At 34.2% G+C, this 18,880-nt stretch overlaps 1 protein-coding gene across 1 annotated transcript in view; it reads left to right on the top strand.

Moving 5' to 3' along the window:
• The first annotated feature begins 7,602 nt into the window (after positions 1-7,602).
• Positions 7,603-18,880, top strand: part of LOC106664104 (neuroblastoma-amplified sequence-like) — a 31,229-nt gene continuing 19,951 nt past the window's right edge. The window contains exons 1-20 of the mRNA XM_014389522.1: positions 7,603-7,789; positions 7,852-7,940; positions 9,485-9,618; positions 9,793-9,926; positions 10,960-11,060; positions 11,129-11,318; positions 11,378-11,527; positions 11,596-11,693; positions 13,052-13,154; positions 13,234-13,413; positions 13,467-13,655; positions 14,976-15,101; positions 15,336-15,462; positions 15,519-15,649; positions 15,711-15,928; positions 17,605-17,700; positions 17,780-17,963; positions 18,037-18,165; positions 18,223-18,372; positions 18,512-18,684. Coding sequence (XP_014245008.1) covers positions 7,706-7,789; positions 7,852-7,940; positions 9,485-9,618; positions 9,793-9,926; positions 10,960-11,060; positions 11,129-11,318; positions 11,378-11,527; positions 11,596-11,693; positions 13,052-13,154; positions 13,234-13,413; positions 13,467-13,655; positions 14,976-15,101; positions 15,336-15,462; positions 15,519-15,649; positions 15,711-15,928; positions 17,605-17,700; positions 17,780-17,963; positions 18,037-18,165; positions 18,223-18,372; positions 18,512-18,684 — 2,786 coding nt within the window. The 5' untranslated portion in view covers positions 7,603-7,705. The remainder of the gene's footprint in view (positions 7,790-7,851; positions 7,941-9,484; positions 9,619-9,792; positions 9,927-10,959; positions 11,061-11,128; positions 11,319-11,377; positions 11,528-11,595; positions 11,694-13,051; positions 13,155-13,233; positions 13,414-13,466; positions 13,656-14,975; positions 15,102-15,335; positions 15,463-15,518; positions 15,650-15,710; positions 15,929-17,604; positions 17,701-17,779; positions 17,964-18,036; positions 18,166-18,222; positions 18,373-18,511; positions 18,685-18,880) is intronic.

Raw genomic sequence — 18,880 nt, 5'->3', positions numbered from 1 at the left:
CCCAATTATATTATTTTTTACAACCCTGTAATTAATAGGAGAGTCTAACTTTGAAATTAAATTTGAAGTTAAAAATGGTTAATTAGAAATTGAAAAGGGCTAATTTGGAATTTGAAAAAGTTAATTTGAAGTTAAAAATGGTTAATTAGAAATTTAAAATGACTAATTTGGAATTTGCAAAAGTTAATTTGAAATTAGCCCTTTTTAGCTTCAAACTAACTCTTTTTAATTTCAAATTGACTTTTTTAGTTTGAAATTACCGATTTAATTAATTTAATTGTATCAAGTAGAAAATCTTAAACAACCAGAGAATAATATCATAAAACATTAATCACTTAGGCCTTGAAACGATTTGACCTAGTTGATGACATGTAAAAGTGTTTTGTCGACACTATGGGTTATTTTCAGCCCTGTATTTCAATTACAAATCGGACAACACAAAGACAGCCTGTTTATTATTTATTACACGACTCAAAAATTGGCGGCTAACTTGTGAGAAAAGGCTTTTTCCCGCTTTCACAAAGCACAAAGGCGCACAGGACCGACCTATCAGCCAGATGTGAAAAGATGAAATGATGAGCCCAATCGTTTATTCAATGCGTGTTCGCGTGCGTGCGCGTTGTGCGAGAAGACAATACAGTCCCTTGTAAATCGATATATTGAATGAATCGGTTTAACTGAGAGTCCTGTAATAAAGTGGGCGCTTCTTTTGTAAGCTTCAAATGGAGTACGGGCCGACGTGACTACTGGAGGAGCTTGCAAATCTTTTCTTCTGGCCAACATCTGCTCACTTCAAGAAGCTTTTGTCCACCGGCCCTCGTTCTCAACAACTATCACGTACGGTAAAACAACCCGATTTAAAAGTGGCTTCGCCCTCAACACCTCCTTCCTATCTCGTAAAAATGAAGAAAAAAGATTAGCCTTCAGTTTGCCCATGTGGATAAGCGATTTAAGCAATTTTATTAGCCTTATTTTCTTGGGTTGCTGGTCCAACAGTAATTTATTTAACGTTCAATAATTAATTATTTATTCTGAGTAACGAGGAATCGATTGTTAAAAATTGTTAAATAAAAATCTTTGTCTTCCTACTTTTTACTGTTCTGAAAGACTTAAGAACTTTATTGTAAAAAATTTTAATCTTTCCGTGAGCTAATTCAGGTGGTTTTTTAGAAACTGAGGTACTACAAATTGAGGTACACAGGTTCCTAAACTACCTTAGAAGAAAAAGTTATTAAGAGAAAACGAATTCACCCAAGTCGTTAATTTTCTTCCTGTCACTTCAAGTTTCTTTCAAACCCAGGTAAACCTTATGTCGATTACTTTTTACACATTCCTTGCTGATGAGCTTTTTGGACTCGTGGTTTCTGAAAATTTGGCCCATCCTCGCTTTTTCAGACTGCCAGCTTTTCGCCTTCTTCAGTGTTGGTTTTGAGTAACTTTCTTCTTCAAAACACAATAATAATTGAAAATATGTCTTATAGAACAAAACAGCGAGCGAACTAGCGATTCATCGCACAGCAGACCACACAAAGAAATCTTGTTTTAACTTTTATATTCATTCACCATATATGTATAACGTAGGGCAGATAAAATAAAAATATGTATGTACATATAAAAACAGGTTAGTCGGGTTAGCATCCTCACTGCCTCACAGTACTCGATATTCCTCGGGGTGATTGAATAAGAAGCCCGTCCATTCACGCTAATAAATTACAGTCACACACTAGCTTTATTCACACTGCCCCAATATACTCGATATTCCTTGGGGTAATTGAGGAAAAATTACCTTCATTCACTGCCTTAGAGGGGTCAATATTCTTGAGGATCGAATGCCTGGCACATTCTCGCTAATCAATACATTCATTTTAATAAATAACAATAACGAAAGGACTGTTTTCTTTTTTAAATGGCATCACTCTTGATCTTTTTTTAACATATTAATTACATGTATATTTTTGTTCATCTACTTCATATATCCTCTATTTGTTTGCTTTATTATCCTTGGCCTTTCTTCTTTCGTTCTCCCTCTTATCTAAACTTTTTTACTTTTTCTCCGTTGGCCTATCCAGAGCAATGTTTACCCATCCAATTCCCATATTTTTAGTTAGACTAATAAATTCGTTTAATATAATTGTTTTGCTTGTTTGCAAATCAATTTCTTCTATAATGGTCTTTGTTTATATTTAACGCTTATTATCAAGGGGCCTTCATGCGAAAGGATGAGCCGGCGAGATACAAATTCGCCCGCGCCTGTTATCAATGGGTCATGAGTCCGCAATGTTAATTTCTAATGTGACTTAACCCGAGTTTATATCATCTCTACCCTTTGTTCTACTTATGCACCTCGTATATTCAAAGCGCCGACTTGACTTCAAAAGCACTTGGCCTGCGGCACATAATCTGCCGGCTTTATATCTGTAAAAAGGGAAAGTTTCACTTAAACTTTACAATATTAATAATTTTAAAAAGGTAGAGAAAGAGAGAGAAAGAAGTAGGAAGTTCAAAATTGAAAATATTTTTGACTAAGGGTTTATGAGCGAAATTGATATAAATCTCATTTTAGACTATTTTTTACCTACTGTTGGTTTTGATTAAGTACCACGCATGCTATACTTCTCGTCTATTTTATTTCACTTTTAAGCTCTCTCTCTTTCTCGAAAGACCAGGGTATTTAGGGCAGCCTGCAGTTTCTTCCTCTTTTCATGGCTTTATTTTCGTTTACAAAGGAGTTTCTGTATAGCTACACTTTTCTCCAGCTTGTGAATGTGCTTTGATAAGATTAAATCGCATTATTTTTCTTTAGAGTGGATAGGACACTCAAAAGACAAGCTTTAAGATGTTCTTTACTCTGCTGTGCACCTGTCTATCCATGCTACAGGTGCCTATTTGGCAGCAGATTATTCCACTACTAGGCAAGCAATAATTTAAAAAATTCAATTTTAAATACTTTTAATTTGTAATTTAAAAAGGTTAGTTTGAAGATAAAAACAGTTACTTAGAAATTGAAAAGGGCTAATTTGGAATTTGAAAAAGTTAATTTGAAGTTAAAAACAGTTAATTAGAAATTGAAAAGGGCTAATTTGGAATTTGAAAAAGTTAATTTGAAGTTAAAAACGGTTAATTAGAAATTGAAAAGGGCACACACATGTATAAATATACATATGTATTATGTATTAACTTCAAATTAACTTTTTCAAATTCCAAATTAGCCCTTTTCAATTTCTAATTAACCGTTTTTACATATACACACATACATATATACATATATAGACATATACACATATATACATATGTACATATACAGACATATACACACATATATACATATACACACATGTATAGACATATACATACATATACATATATACATATACAAACGTATACATATATATACATATGCATACATATACACATATATATACAATATACATATATATACAATATACATATATACATATACACACATATGTACATATATACATATACACATATATACATACACACATTTGTAATTATTTTTCATGCTGATACGCGAACCCTACCTCGCCTACGCTGACTGGTCGTGAGCATTAATATTATTTTTTATGACTATAACTAAGGTGAGTCCTTTTCTCTTTCTCATTTTTCGTTTCTTTGGCTTATGCCTGGGGCCCAAGTTTGTTAAAATTAATTTAGTTTGCTTTTTAAATTTATTCCTTATCCGGTTCAGGTCATTATATACATATACACACATATATATACATTTATACATATACACTCACACATATATTCATATATACATAACATGTAAAAAAGTACAAATAAACTTTAACATTACCTAACTTGTTACTTATATCCCGATTATGTTTTCTCTATTTTAGNGCATATATATACATAAATATATATACATGTATGCTTATATACATATATACATGTAAAATATAATACATGACATACATAATATGTAATACAGGTAATATATGTACATACATAAAGCGGCCCATAGACGGTCAATATTATTGTACAATATAGATTGCACAATAATTTGACGGTTGCCCCTTAACGTTCAATAATATTGTACAAAATTTTTTTGTGCAATGAACTTGAATAGTTTGAAAGCGATATTGAAGTTTGTGCAATATTTGGTTACTACTTGTTGTACTTCACAAACTGACTGATATTGCGCAATAATGCCAACAGACGTTGCAATATTTTCCAGGTTGTACAATATATTTTCAACTTTTCGTCAATCATGCAATGTATTGCACAAACGTTCAATATCGTCTACACACGATCAATTAAATTGCACAACCCAAAATATTGTGCAATAATATTGATCGTCCATGGGCCGCTTATAGCTAGAAAACTCCTCTATATAGTTTTTCCGTTCAATTAACGTTTTTAAATTAAAAGGTAAAATGACAAGTAAAAGGGCTGAATTTGAACTTGGAAAGGTTAATTTGAAGTTAAGAGAGGTTAATTAGAAATTTAAAAGGGTAAATTTAAATTAAGAATTAATTAGTTAATTCTTAGTTAATATAGAATTAATTAGTTAAGAATTAATTAATTAGTTCTATTAATAGAACTTATTGGACTTTCACTCTAAGGGTTGTCACTCCCCCATTTGCTGGCCCAAGAGTATACTATACCTCAGGGGAGTTCACTGCGTTATGGAGCTGGGGCGCTAGTATCTCCCTTAAGTAAGATGCCTTGGAGGTAATCACCACCAACCAAAAGGGCTTTGAACATCTAGGTCATTGGATGGATTCTAGGCCATCTAGCCTAAAACTAACACACTATAACACAGTCGCACAAATAAATACATTTACACCTATGTATTGTACCATTCTGATTAGTCTGTCTAGTACTCGATATTCCTCCATCGACCTACACACAATATTAATAATTTAATCTAAATTAGGGTCAATGGGGTACTTTCATAAATATTCCGCCACTGGCCCCAAACACATTGCGGGAGGGGCGATGGTGACGCTATATTTCACCATCAGCCCCTCATTACTCACAATAATAAATACACACACTCAAACAAAACACATAAAAAAGGCTATTAGGTATACAATAAAAAACCACGTCCTCCAAAAAGTGGAACAGTGTATCCAGAAACTCCCTAATGTGCTCGAGAACCATTCTTAAATTTAGCAGCATGCCTACACGCTCTATATAAGAGCCAAGGCGTAAAAGCTTTTATTATATGGGACACACCGAGCAACCTTTCTCTTCTATTTTGTTATAATATGTTTTATTATTATTACTGCTATTATTGGGCCCAAGTTTTATGGGCAGGCAAAATATATGTAAATACACTGGCAGGTAAGAAAATTCCACCCAATTGATTTTTTTTATTCTCTTGATAAAAGAAAATTCTGCCCTCAATTTGTCTTATTGTTTTAACTAATAAATATTTGTTTATGCTATGTTTTAAATTGGGAATATCAATTAGAGTTAAACACACTTAATCCTTAAATCAAAACAAGGATAAAGGATTTTTCAATGTTTACTTTTTACGGAAATTAAAATGTTTATTCAGTCTCATTTGAATTCTGAAGCAATAACGGTTTATTTTAGTCTTAATTTCAATTTTTAAATTTAAAAATGCCACTTAGCGCTGAGGATGTTGCGCGTGGTGTGGCACTTATTGATAATGGACGTTCTATCAGGTATGAGGATATTGCCATCGGAGTTCCCTACGAAATTCTGCGAGATGCCGTTAGACGTTTTCGAGAAACTGAGTCCTACCGTAGAAGGCCCTGTTCTGGACGCCTAGTGTAACAGAACCACAGGATGACCGTTTTTTGACTTTGAGAATTTTGCGAAACCGGCACCTTACTGTTGTTCAAGCGATTCATCAGCTCCAGGAAATTCGATGTGTCTATATTTCTGAAGGCGAAGAATATTAAATCAGTATGGGCTGATGGCTTTTCGCCCCGTAAGAGGACCAGAATTGACCAGAACACAGAGTTGTACGTCTCCCATTTGCTCGAGAACACAGCCATTGGTCTTTGGACGATTGCTCTGCTGCACTTTTTGCAGATGACTGTAGATTTGCTCTACAATCTCCAGCTGAGAGTGAAAAAGTGTGAAGAAGGCGAAATGAAAGGTACGATGCCTGTAATTTTTCCCTTTTCAACGTAATAGCTCAGTGATGGTTTGGGCGAGAATCTCAATGGAGAGTCGCACAGAGTTGGTTGTTGTTCGTGGAGGGTTTTTGACGGCCACTCGCTATGTCGATGAAATTTTGAAACATCATGCTTTGCCTCTCCTCGATGAAATCAGTGACAATCCTCTTCTAATGCACGATAATGCCCGTCCACATTGCCGTCGATCGCATAGTACAAACGTACCTTCCACAGCCTAACATCAGGGTCTTAGCCTGGCCAGACCATTCTCCAGACTTGAACCCCATCGGACAGTTTTGGGATAATCTCAAAAGACGAATGAGAGCACGTCCATCACTTCCTGATACACTCCACCATCTTGAAAGGTCGCTTCCTGGCTCGCATTTGCTCGAGAACACAGCCATTGATTTTTGGACGATTGGTCTGCTGTACATTTGAGTGATTGATGAGTGGAGATTTGCTCTACGATCTCCAGATGGGCGTGAAAGAGTGTAGAGAAGGCGAAATGAAAGGTACGAAGCTTGTAATTTTTCCCAAAGCCAACCTTTTCAATGCGGGCGGGAATCTCAATGGAGAGGCACAAGGAGTTGGCTGTTGTTAGCGAAGGGTCTTTGACGGCCACTCGCTATGTGGATGAAATCATGTTTTGCCTCTCCTAGATGAAATCAGCGACAATCCTATTCTAGTGCACGATAATGCCCGTCCATTCGCATAGTACAAACGTACCTTCAACAGCATAACATCAGGGTCTTAGCCTGGCCAGCCCGTTCTCCAGACTTGAACCCCATCGAACATTTATGGGATAACCTCAAAAGACGAATGAGAGCACGTCCATCTCTTCCTGATACACTCCGCAATCTTGAAAGGTCTCTTCGTGAAGAATGGGCTAACCACCAGCAAAGAGACATTTCCTGACTGGTAAAAAGTATGCCGAGGCATCTTCGGATGAAATTAAGGCAAAAGGAGGATATTGAAATGTTAATTAAAAATCTATAACAAAATTAAAACAAATTTTATCTGTCCGTCTTTATTTTATTTTCCTTAGCAATTTACATTTTTTTTAACTTTTTTAACAAAGACTCAATTATTAAAGTTTAAAAAAGTGAAACTCTAATTATTATATAAAAATATATACAAATCAAGTTATATTATAAGCGGGTGGAATTTTTTGCCTGTTAGTGTGTATAGTATTATGTTGGTAAACTCAATTTATTTTAAAGATATGCAAGGGGGCTTTAAGCCTTATTTGTACAAATAACATAAATAACAAAATATAAGACAGATTAAAAGATCAAATTGAAGCATGAAGCAACAAACTGATGGTACCAAAAATAAAATTAATATTATTAATACAAATTATGCTATTTCGCTTATTTTGTATTACTCATATTTTGGTGAATTACAACAGACTGTCAATGATGTCACATTCCTTGATGAGTCAGCATAGTGTTTACGCCACGGGATGTTTATCATCGGGTTACCTCAACGTTGTTTTTGTTGTTGCTGTCAAAACCTTAACACTCACAACTCTGGTCCGTTTGAAAAAATATAACTTTTTTTTAAATTAGAAGCATACAAATTTTCTAGAAATGCCGGAGGGCGGGGAATTGCACGAAAGGACCCTCTTTGAATTATTCGTCTACACAGAATGGAAACAAGAACAAGATAATTTGGTAATTGTGCGTTCATATCAGCCCGTTGTACATGTGCCTAAAAAAATTTGTTTTTCTTGCAGAAACACGAGAAAACGACTTCTCAACTGCCTTCAAGTCTATTTGGTTACTTTAAAAGCAACATAGAATGGCCTTCCAAAGCTTTTTACAAGTAAGCTTTTTAACTAAAAAACAATCATGATCTCATGGTCAATAACCACAGTTCCCTTCTCTTTCCTCTTAATAAATTTCCAGGCCTGTAGGGGAAGATTTTTTCTTTTTTAGGAATTCGAGGATATTCTCATTGGTTTCCTTTTCTTCTACCACACTTGGCTAACACCCTGAGCTTCTTTTGGAGCCTCCCATGCCTCTACGGCTTCATCAACGTTTATGGCCAGCCATCCTTTTTTATAAATTAACCTGCTGGTTTTGTATTTTCTCCAACCTCCTATATTTTCCTTACCAAACACTCATGAATGGCATCTAACTGCTCACAGCCAGGAGCTTTTAGGGTTACTCTAAAGGGACATGCTTAGTCTTTTATCATTACAGGCCTCTATGAAGTTTGCCTGAATAAGGCCTTTTCCAGAGGATTCCCCCATTTTGACTGTCTTTTTCTCCAAATGCCCAGGAGGCTTCTCCATTCCCCATTCCCTCCTCTATGCCATGTGTAGCTTCTTGGTATTTGTGAAGCCTTATCTGGTCTTTTGTGGGCGAGCTCTCTTGAGCCTATTTTGTTATGGTCATTTCAGCTCCATCATATCTAGAAACAGCGTCATTCTGTGAGTCCATGTCAGTCTCTTCAGGAGTCTGCTGTGCTATCTCTACCAAAACGTCCATCGGGAAGGCTCGGAGAGGGCTTTTCAATAGTGCCTCCTCTTCCTATAATTTTTTTTTTTGTCAAATTTATTAAAGCAAGATTTTATTACAATCTGCAAATTTTCTGATTACAACATGTAAATTAAAGATAAATTATCTATTTACAACTATTTACACACAATGATGCACAGAATTAACGCACCACCCTTAAATTTTAATGTATTTAGGTTTATTCATATTTTGCATACCAATAATAGGTTCGGTTGTAAAAATAATACATTTAATAATAAAATGTTTATTGCCTGTTTCTAAAAAAATTGAGTTTAAAAATATTCAAAAACAAATAAAAATTTGCACAAAAAAAATTTTTATCTATCAATATTGCCAATTCTGGCTCGAATCATGCCCTTTGCATTCCTTGGAAATGATTTAGGTTAAAATCTTGAGGAATTATTTACCATTCATCAATAACAGCCATTTCCAATTCGACTAAAGGTTTAGAACCTGGATTTCATGGTCATACTCTTCACTTAAGTTGGTCCCAAATGTGTTCAATTGGGTTCAAATCTGAACTTGGGATTGTAATAATTAAATAAATGCTATAATTAATATTTAAATTAATTATACTTGTTATCTAAAGTTTTGGTTGAGATGGAGAAGTTAGTGTCACGAGGGGGATCCGAACCAACCAATGGCCGTGGGTTTGAATCCCAATGGTGACACTGGCTCCTCCATCTCAACCAAGACCATAGATAAAAAGTATAATTAATTTAAATAATTAATAAGGTTGATTAGGACTACTAAATACATATATGGATTAATGTAATAATTATTCCATTGAAAATATGGGATTGACAATAATTAATAATAATAATAATTTATATCATTTTTTTACAGTCATATTTATTTACAACTCCCTTGGCAAATTTCTTTGAGCCATGATGGCACGTTGGTTGCCATTTTACAAGACAGCACTTTGGAAATACGAACAGCCAAAGATGAATTCATGGTGGCAGTTGGCAGAACAGGAGGTAAATTTGTAAAATTACTTTAAATTAATCCAACTGACACAATGATATAAGTTGTCCTATTTCTACTTGATATAGTAATATTATCATATCCCATATAATTAATTATTATGCTAAAAAGTTTTATGTACTGTACATATTTTAACCGTTCGTTGATTTTTTAAATAAATTTTATAGTCCGTAAAGATAGTCTTCCACAGCTACGGAAGATGTGCTGGAGCCCAGATAATTTGATGATTGCGGTTGGATTTAGCCATGGCGTTGTTGATATTTATGATGTTTACAGCAATCATCTATGTAAATTTCCTTCAGTAAGTTATATTATCAAATAATTAATATATTCCATTAAGAATATTAATGTACAAGGGTAAATCAAATATAAACGAAACTTCATTTTTATAAAATTTATATATAACATGCATACATTAATTTAACGAAAAGCAGTTTTTCCCTTACTCAAAATGGTTCAATAATAAACAACATTTATTGCTGAGATGCTCATGCAAGAAATCAGTATGCCAGTAAAAAAATTTAAAAAACAAAATAATAAAAAAAGGGAGAGAGAGAGAGAGCTGAAACTTGGGTTTTATGGGGAAAGCCACTTTTTACTGACTTCTTTAGACTCAGGTGTGTAATGAAGCATCCAAGTTCATTGCAGATAACAATATATTTGTTTTTTAAATCCTTTTCTTTGGTAAAGCAGCCTGAAAGCTCCTAGCTCCTAGCAGCTGCAAACATCTCTACTTGTGTTCTGATGTTAAAAGGCGAGCATCTGGCACACTTTACATAACCCTAGGTCTTTTTTCATTTTTGATATTTCCCATTTTGGTTACAGTCAGACACCACCTTCAAAAATGTCATAAATTGCGAGAGTATTCTCTTCCTTAATGCTGACATGACACCAACGTTCATGTTACTAATTTTACTTGAACTTCTTATGCTGGGCAGTTGAGCCCAAGACATTGTTTGTTCCCCAAACTTTGGGATAATTCTTTGAATAATTATCGCTCGCTCTAAGCCTTCATGAATGAGAAATTTAATAATAACGTTGATATGGTAAGGTAAGAACCAGACAACCACTGGCTCGCAATTCACTTCAAAATTGCATACTCAGGAACGTCTTTTTTATATTTGATATTCCTACTTATAAGCTACAGTAACTTTATAAATAATTGTTGTATTTATTGAATACCCAATAAATAAATTAGTTACATACATCACGCCCTAGGGCTACAAGTTGATTTGTTTTATTGCTTCTAAATAAATGTTCTTCCATGCATTTTATAATATTATAATAATAAATAATCTTAGTATTAACAATGAAATATAATTGTTCTGTTAAAGCCAGAGGAAAAATTTTCTCAGCTCAGTAGTAAAAAAGTTGGAGCTCGTTTCTTCATTGCAGGCCTTGAATTTATTAGCAAACAACATTCAAAACAGGAATGGTATTTACACTCGTTATGTTTTAAACTATTTACCTTTTAAAATGCTACAGTTTATTGATTGTCTTTAGGGATTTGGAGTTGATTGTTGTGTATTCAGATGGTACAATAAATTCATATCAAATGGTCTCTTTTGAAAAATGTCCACTGAACCACCGAGCTAGTCTGGAGAGATCGGAAGTTTCTTGCGCTGTCTACAGTCATAGACACAACCTTATTTTTATTGCCACAGAACCTGAGTTTGCCAGTAAGATGTATAAGGTATTTGGCGTAACTTACTTAAACATGTTGAATTTGTTAATTTTTTTTTTCTTCTTCAGAACACTAGCTTAGCAGCTGGATTAAGTGCTTGGAGCAAAATAAATGAAAGCCCTTATTACAGGCAAGTTTTTCCGACTGAGGATGAATTAAAACTATTTAAAACATCAAACAAGCGGCTTTGGACTTACTTCCAGACATACAAAAATATTGTACGTCTTGTCAAACTTTATCATTTCAATTAAGATAAAACGATTATTTAATAATATTTCTGTTAAAGGAAACTGCAGTGAAATTGAAAATATCACAAACTGATCGATATCTCGCTTCTTTACATCCTTGTGGGACTATATGCATTTGGTCAATACCTGGTTTGAGGTAAGTAATAAACTTTTTTTCTCAGCTACTTTAAAACTAATATATTACAAAAATTAGGATGTGCAATACTAGAATAAAATGAATTTAAAAAATAATAAAAGTTATAAAGTTTAAAACAGAAAATAGAATTGGTGGTCTCTCTGTCACATTGTAGCGTTTACATGGGAGAATTGTATGTAATTTGGCGCATGGTTGAGATGATTGTGGCCTTGCCTACCTTGTCTGGGCTGACTCAGCACGGTTACTGCTGTCCATGACAGGTCCTATGTAGACCAAGCCCTCATATATCAAGAGCACTGTTGATAGGTGGCCCTCGAAGCATCTGACTCATAGAAGATGGGTCATCCTCACCCGATTATGAATAGGCCATGCGAGGTTGGCATTCATTTGGGTCACATATGTGTCCGGCAAATAGAGCTAATCAATGTGTCCCCTGTAATTGAAGGGGCAATGAGGGCCCATTCCTTGGTTCTATATAGAGAGTATGTAGGAATGCCACCCAATATAAAAATGTGCTAGAGTAGGGCAATGAGTATCTGGGTTGCTTATTCCGATTCTTGAAGGAAACAAGGTAATTTCAGTGTATGTAGTACTGATAGTTTAGAGGAAACTAAGAAGATTCATGTTAAAAAGCAGCATAAAGCTGTGGCTTAGGTATTTTCTGTTTTTCAAATGCATATTTTGGCAAATTCACAAAAAATCATTCAATAAAAAGTCTTTGTTTTTTTGAGTGGATTACTTTTTAGAAGTATCTTAAAATGAGGATTACGATCTTTTACTTTCCAATAAAAGGTTTTTGTCCCCTAGGTGTGGAGAGTGAATGTATTTATGGGCATGAGTGTGTAGTGTAAGAGGTCTGAAATATTTAATACCCCATCAAACCTCAAGTAGGTTAGTTATACAATAGATAAAAGGTGATGGAGGAATATCGAGTACTCCACCACCTAATTGAGTGAGTTGTATGTGTAAATATGTAAGAAAGTATTTAAGGGAGAGTGAGAGTGTGAATGGATTTAGGAATTGATTTTGTTGAGGACTGAAATGACCTAGCTGTCGATAGCCCCTCGAGCCAAACCTCGGTGGCTGGATGGATTAGACCAAAGTCTGAACTGCCAATACCTGAGGTGGATGATTCTGAAGGTTTGGCAGTAATTTATTGTAAATTACACAAAAGCTGAAATTGCAGGCAGGCTGCAGGAAGTGATAGGTTTGGCTCTGCACACGTGTGTATGTACATGCATGTGCAAACTTGATCTTTTATTAATCAGTTATCAGAAAATAAAAAGTGCAATAATCCTATCTGTGAATTAAAAATTAAATATCATATATATTTTCAAAGATGATATCTTTCATTACAGGCTGTACCAAAAATGGTCTCCTATGGATTTAAATATAAATCATCCCGTAAGTTGGGACAGTAGTTTTTCAATCCCGATTGATGTTGAGTGGCACACCGAAGAGGTAGAAATATTTTTCTTGTTATTACTCTCCTTATTAAATATTTTAATAATTTATTGGTTCTTGTATCGTACATTTTTAGGAAATAATCGTTTCAAGAAAGGATGGTACGATTTTAATTCATAAAATTAATGACTTTGATGTAGTGTTTGGATCACAGCAAGACCCTTCAAACGGACACCCAAGGTTATCAGCTATTCCTTCTTTTCCCGGTTTTCTTGCCCTCGAATGTGAGCTGATTTCTCTCCCAGTAACACCACAGGTATGAAACTGTGCCCAAAATAATAATTTTTTTTTAATGCTAATAATCTTTAGGAATCAGCCCAGGAAGATGTCGACGGGTCTATTGTAAATTCAAGTTCAGATTTATTACAATCGACCATATATATGCTAACGGATTTAGAAAAATATCAGCCAAGGAAAAAAGCCACTAAAAATGTACAGAACATCTACAGACTGCTGGGAGTGAAAAACACAACTCCCGAAGAATTATTTTACAGGAAGGTATTCTTTATATCAATACATCATAATTAAGTAATTTTATTGGTATGTTTATTGAAATATTATTTTGTATTGCTTAGTGGTTATAATTACTTGTGTACAATTTAAACATGGTTATGTTTTTAGGCTGACTAGACTTTTTTTTACATGGTCATTTTTGCATCATCAATTTCGTGTGTGGGTTTGTTAAGTTAGGTTGGGTAGAGTTAGGGTTAGAATTAAGTTCAGTATATAAGATTTAAATTTATTTTATATTTCTATATTTCTGTAAGCAGTGTGGAACCTTATTTAGTACTAAATGAGAGACCGCAGTAGATGAGTGATTGAGTTAGACTCTCTCGCACCATCGCCCTGACCTTTTCTTAATTCTCCCCTTCTACCAAAATGCAATACAAAAATATAATTCTTCACTCTGGTTAATATTGACATAATAACGCCCTTTAAAAAAATAAAATAATAACATACCCAAGCGACACTTACCAACATTAGTCTCCGCATCCTTCAGCCTCTTGCTGCTTTTCCTGTTCTCTTTCTCTTTTTTCTCTCTAGCTGACTCTTCTCAATTCCCCCCTTCGTTTCTTGCCATGACTCTTCTTAGTCTTAACTTTTTTTTTCCCCCTCCAATCCTCCCATTTTATATCAGTTATTATGGAACGCAAAATCTTGTGGTATTCTTTTTGGTACACTTTTCTTGTGAAGGTCAGCCAAGATCCCTGGCTGTCACATGTGCTGGGAGCTTACATTATGCAGCACTCTGGTACCATCGTTCATGGTCCTCAAGTGTAGGGACACAAAAGCCTTGACACAATACAAAATGTATGGTGACCCTAGCTTGATGGCCCCTGTTCGCCATATAAGAAACCCCCCACCCGACCACATCTCACGATATCTGAATAACTGTCGATTAACGGTCACTAATCTCTACACATATAAGAAAACTATTTCTTAATAAATAACTCAATGATTTTTTTTGTTTTCTAAAAATCCGGAGATGATACTACTACAGTATCTACTAGTCTGATACCTTAACCACTTGGCTACTGGCTTGTTCATCCTTGCCTGCCCATTCTTCTGATTTTATCTGTAATCTTTCAGTATTTCATTGATCTGTGTTTTTTGTCAATCATATCTCCTTTGTTTGTCAAAATTGAAGGAGTACATCACTGTTGACTTTTTTCTGTCAAAGATTTCGATCTGGCTTTTGTTGATATTTGTACAGGCAAGATGTTGAGAGACAGTCATACCACTGGCTCACAGACTTCACCAGTGTTTTATTATGACATTATTTGATGTTTTATAATATATTTCAATTATTCTTTTTAGCTTAGTAATAATGAGTTTGATCAGGCGCTTCTCTTGGCACTTGAATATGGCATTAATCAAGATATAGTTTACCAGGAACAGTGGAAAACTAGTTTCGTTTCTGCAAATTCCATTGAATTATATTTGGTAAGAAAAGTTTTATTTTATTTTATTTATTTTTTAATTATTAAATTTTCTTTAAAAACAAAATTATATTTTGTAAAGGTTTTACTATTTATTAGTTTTTATTAACTGTTTTATTGAAATATTTTCTGATTTGAAAGTTCAGTTCTAAATAATAAGGTAACAGACAACTAACCTGAGGGGGGGGGGGCTTTTTATGCTTAATATTATATGTTCTTTGTTGATGTATGCTTTCAGGATAAAGTTACAGATAAACAGTGGGTACTAAATGAATGCCTAAATAGAGTAGCTGAAACTCTAGAAGGAGCTTCTGCATTATTAGATTACGGGTTTAAATTAACAAAGTTTGAGGATGTTTTTAAAGGTAATGTTTATTTTAACATTTCTATGTAACAATTTCTTATTTTTATTTGTTTACAGTTCAGTCAGAACAAATTGAGCTTAGCTTAGAAGCCCTTAAGAGCGCCAAAGGCTTAACAGAGTATGAAAAACAGGCTGTGTCTGCAAGAATTACTATATGCGGTTATGAGGATAAATTAAATACTTACAAGGTATCTAATAGACGATTTGATTAAGACATTTTGTGCATCACCTTTTGTAATTGTTATTTAGATGATTATTGGTAAATCTGAAGCAGAGGACAATTATAACTGTAACGAATTTGAGATATTTCGAAAGCAAACTTATGTTGATTCAGCTATCAATTTTGCAAGGGCAGGCAATGGCAGTGCTGTCGAAATTCTCATGAATTTCCACTGCGACGAAATAAGGCCTTTCTGGCTTATTATTTTGAATAATTTTCCAGAGACAATAAATCCTTCTATGTATAGGTAAAGTCCGTATAATTATTAATAATATAAGATTAAACAGTTTTGTCAATTAATATGTCGGGTTGTAAAATAAGTTTGTAGCATTTTTCAATAATTAAATTTTAATCTCTTGAGTTTTGAAGCAATGTTTATTTAATAATTACTGTTTTGACATTATGAAAATGGATTAGTTAAGGTGGTTTGTTTTTTAAATTGAAGAAAAAACAGTGCTTTTTGCCATTCAATTTTTATTTATTTATTTTACTGCAAAAGGAAAACCTCAGACTATAAGTGGTTTGTTCAGTTCTGAAGTGGAAATTTTAATTTGTAAGACCCAAATTGCTCTTGTCATCCTTCATTTGTTGATTCTGACCAAATTCAAGCTTTTGTCACAAATAACCCACACTTAACAAGTCTCATGCAAGCTTTTCAACAGATCTGTGAGCATGGATATGAGCTGGATTGTCAGAGCGATATACGGGTTCTTCACATGATTCCCTCCTAAAACAATATGTAAACGACCTATTTTTAAAAAGATTAACAGGTATTAAAAGTGGATCCTTTATAACAATTTTCACATAGGAAAATCGTAGGGAAAATTCACCGACCCACTTTTTACCACTCCACAAGCTGGATCGCTAATCCCACTAAGGTTGTCACAGGGTGACTCTTGGTCTCGGGTATCGCAAAAGAGAGTAATAAGCCTCCTCAGTTGTTGGCCAGAGCTCGAGACTAAAGGACACATTGTTATCGAGTCATACATATGGGAGAGCTTAACGTACGCGGATGAGGGTTCAAACCATTTACAATACATTTTTCATACCATTATCAATTAAAAAGCCATGGGCTCTGCTAGGATTCAAACCCAGAACTGCTCGCATGGCAAATACGAGTCAGACATTCTAACCACTCAGACGTCGTGTTTCCCACACTGTTATCCAGGTACACCTAATGTATTGATTCTTGACTCTTAAGAATATAAAGCTGTTTTTCTCCTTTATTTTTTCTGTTTGTTATTATTTCTTCATTGTCAACACTACTCGGCCCCACGAACACAGGGAGGATCACACTACCTCACCATTGACCTCAACATTTCTTTTGTCTTATGTGATCTCATCCCACTTCCAACAGTTCCACAACAACCTTTTGACCCATCCTGACCGTATTTCCCAGCTTTTCACATACTTTCCTTCCCTGAGAGTCAGCCATGTCACCTTAAACTACGTTGACCTCGAGACATAGCCCATTAATATTGAGTCCCTGATATTGAGGGGCAGCATTGGTTGATGTCTATAAGCACAATATATAGGCCTCAGTACTCCGACAAATCATCAAAGCTCCTTTCTACGTCACTATTCACAATGACCTCAACATTCCGTTTGTCAATGAGCTGATCCATTCTCGATTCAAAAAGTTTTACACCAACATCTTGATCCATCCTAACCCTTCTGCTCAAGCCCTCTGTACATATTCTCATCTGGAGAACCCAGTGCAATACTGTCATTGGTGTTAGTGCTGTGATAATGTGTACTAATGCATAGGTTACAAATTACAACTTTTAATTGCTTACCTGAAATTTTCATTGAATTTTTCATTAAAATCATTTAAAAAATAAAACAAAAAATTCTGTAATTATTTTACAACCTGAATCTACTCAGTAAAGAAAAGTAAGAAAATGAGTTTTTGTTGTTGTTTAGCAATATTCTACCTCAATGTGATGGCGAAGGAAATCCAATAATAAGAAATAAAACTGTATCACAGAAACACGATTGGACTAGTCATGAATTTTTCAGGTCATACTTTTAACCCGTTCTCATTTGAAATAATTGATAACATTTCAAACTATATTATAAATAAACAATGCTATTTTAGGGATTTTCATGAACCAGTCAATCTGAATGTACTAGCTCAGAGGTTGGGAGAACCATGTTTAAGTTTCAGTGGTAAAGTGTTTACTGAATGGTATATATTCAGAGCATTACATATTGAAGAGCTGTGCCAAATAGTAGATAATGCCATCCAGCTTTTAGTATTAGGAAAACAACGAAATATTCAGGTATAGAAAATCAAAAATAATTTCAACTTATTAGATGATTTCTAGGATTAAATCATATTTTTATCCCGAACAGGGCTTAGATGATTTACACTCTAATATGACAACGCTAGAAGCTTTAGTATATGACCTTGAAATAGACATTTCATACAAGGAGTTTTCGCAACTTTCCTCTTTAGAAAAAGCAACGTTGTTTATGAAAAATGTATGCCATTTTGTGTACAATATCATTGGATTTGATTTAATCGAGATTAACTTTCAGACCAGCGATGCCATATTTGTGCCTAAAATGATTAAATATGTGTTTCCATTTTTTGAAAGAATAGAGCACAAATTCCCTGGAGAGAAATTGAACCTACTTTCCAGTTTTATAATCCACACAAGCCAAACAAGTCTACAATCCTCAATTAATGTAAGTTTATTAGTAGTCTTTTTTTTAAGGGGAGATGGAAGAAACGATTCATTTTTTAATGTCAGTTCGGTTGAAGGGGATTTTTCTAAACATTTTAAAATAGTAATTAACATTAAACTAATCATTTATACTGTTTTAGTTCTTTTATTATATAATTGAAGGAAATCTAAAAATCCTTGGAACACCAGAAGAACTCATAGATTTGTTAACTGATTGCCTTTATAAATATGAAGAGGCTGACAAATTTTCAGAATCCTTGGAACTTCTCGATAATATTATTGAATGGGCTTCTCGTCTCTCTGCTCATTCAAGGTTTGGATTGTCCACAATCAGATTCATTACACCGCTCAACAACAAAAAAGTGGTGCACTTTGAAATTAAGATTTCTTTTTTAATTTGACAATGTCATAGCTATATTTTTTATTTTCTTTAAAAATGATTTAATATTTATAATTAGATGGAATGTATTTTTATACCCTGATTATAAGGCACAAACTTTTTTCCCCAT

The sequence above is a fragment of the Cimex lectularius genome, unplaced genomic scaffold (assembly GCF_000648675.2).
Source record: "Cimex lectularius strain Harlan isolate CLEC.00 unplaced genomic scaffold, Clec_2.1 scaffold344, whole genome shotgun sequence".
Taxonomy (NCBI): Eukaryota; Metazoa; Arthropoda; class Insecta; order Hemiptera; family Cimicidae; genus Cimex; species Cimex lectularius.
This window is presented reverse-complemented; position numbering and strand designations above follow the sequence as displayed.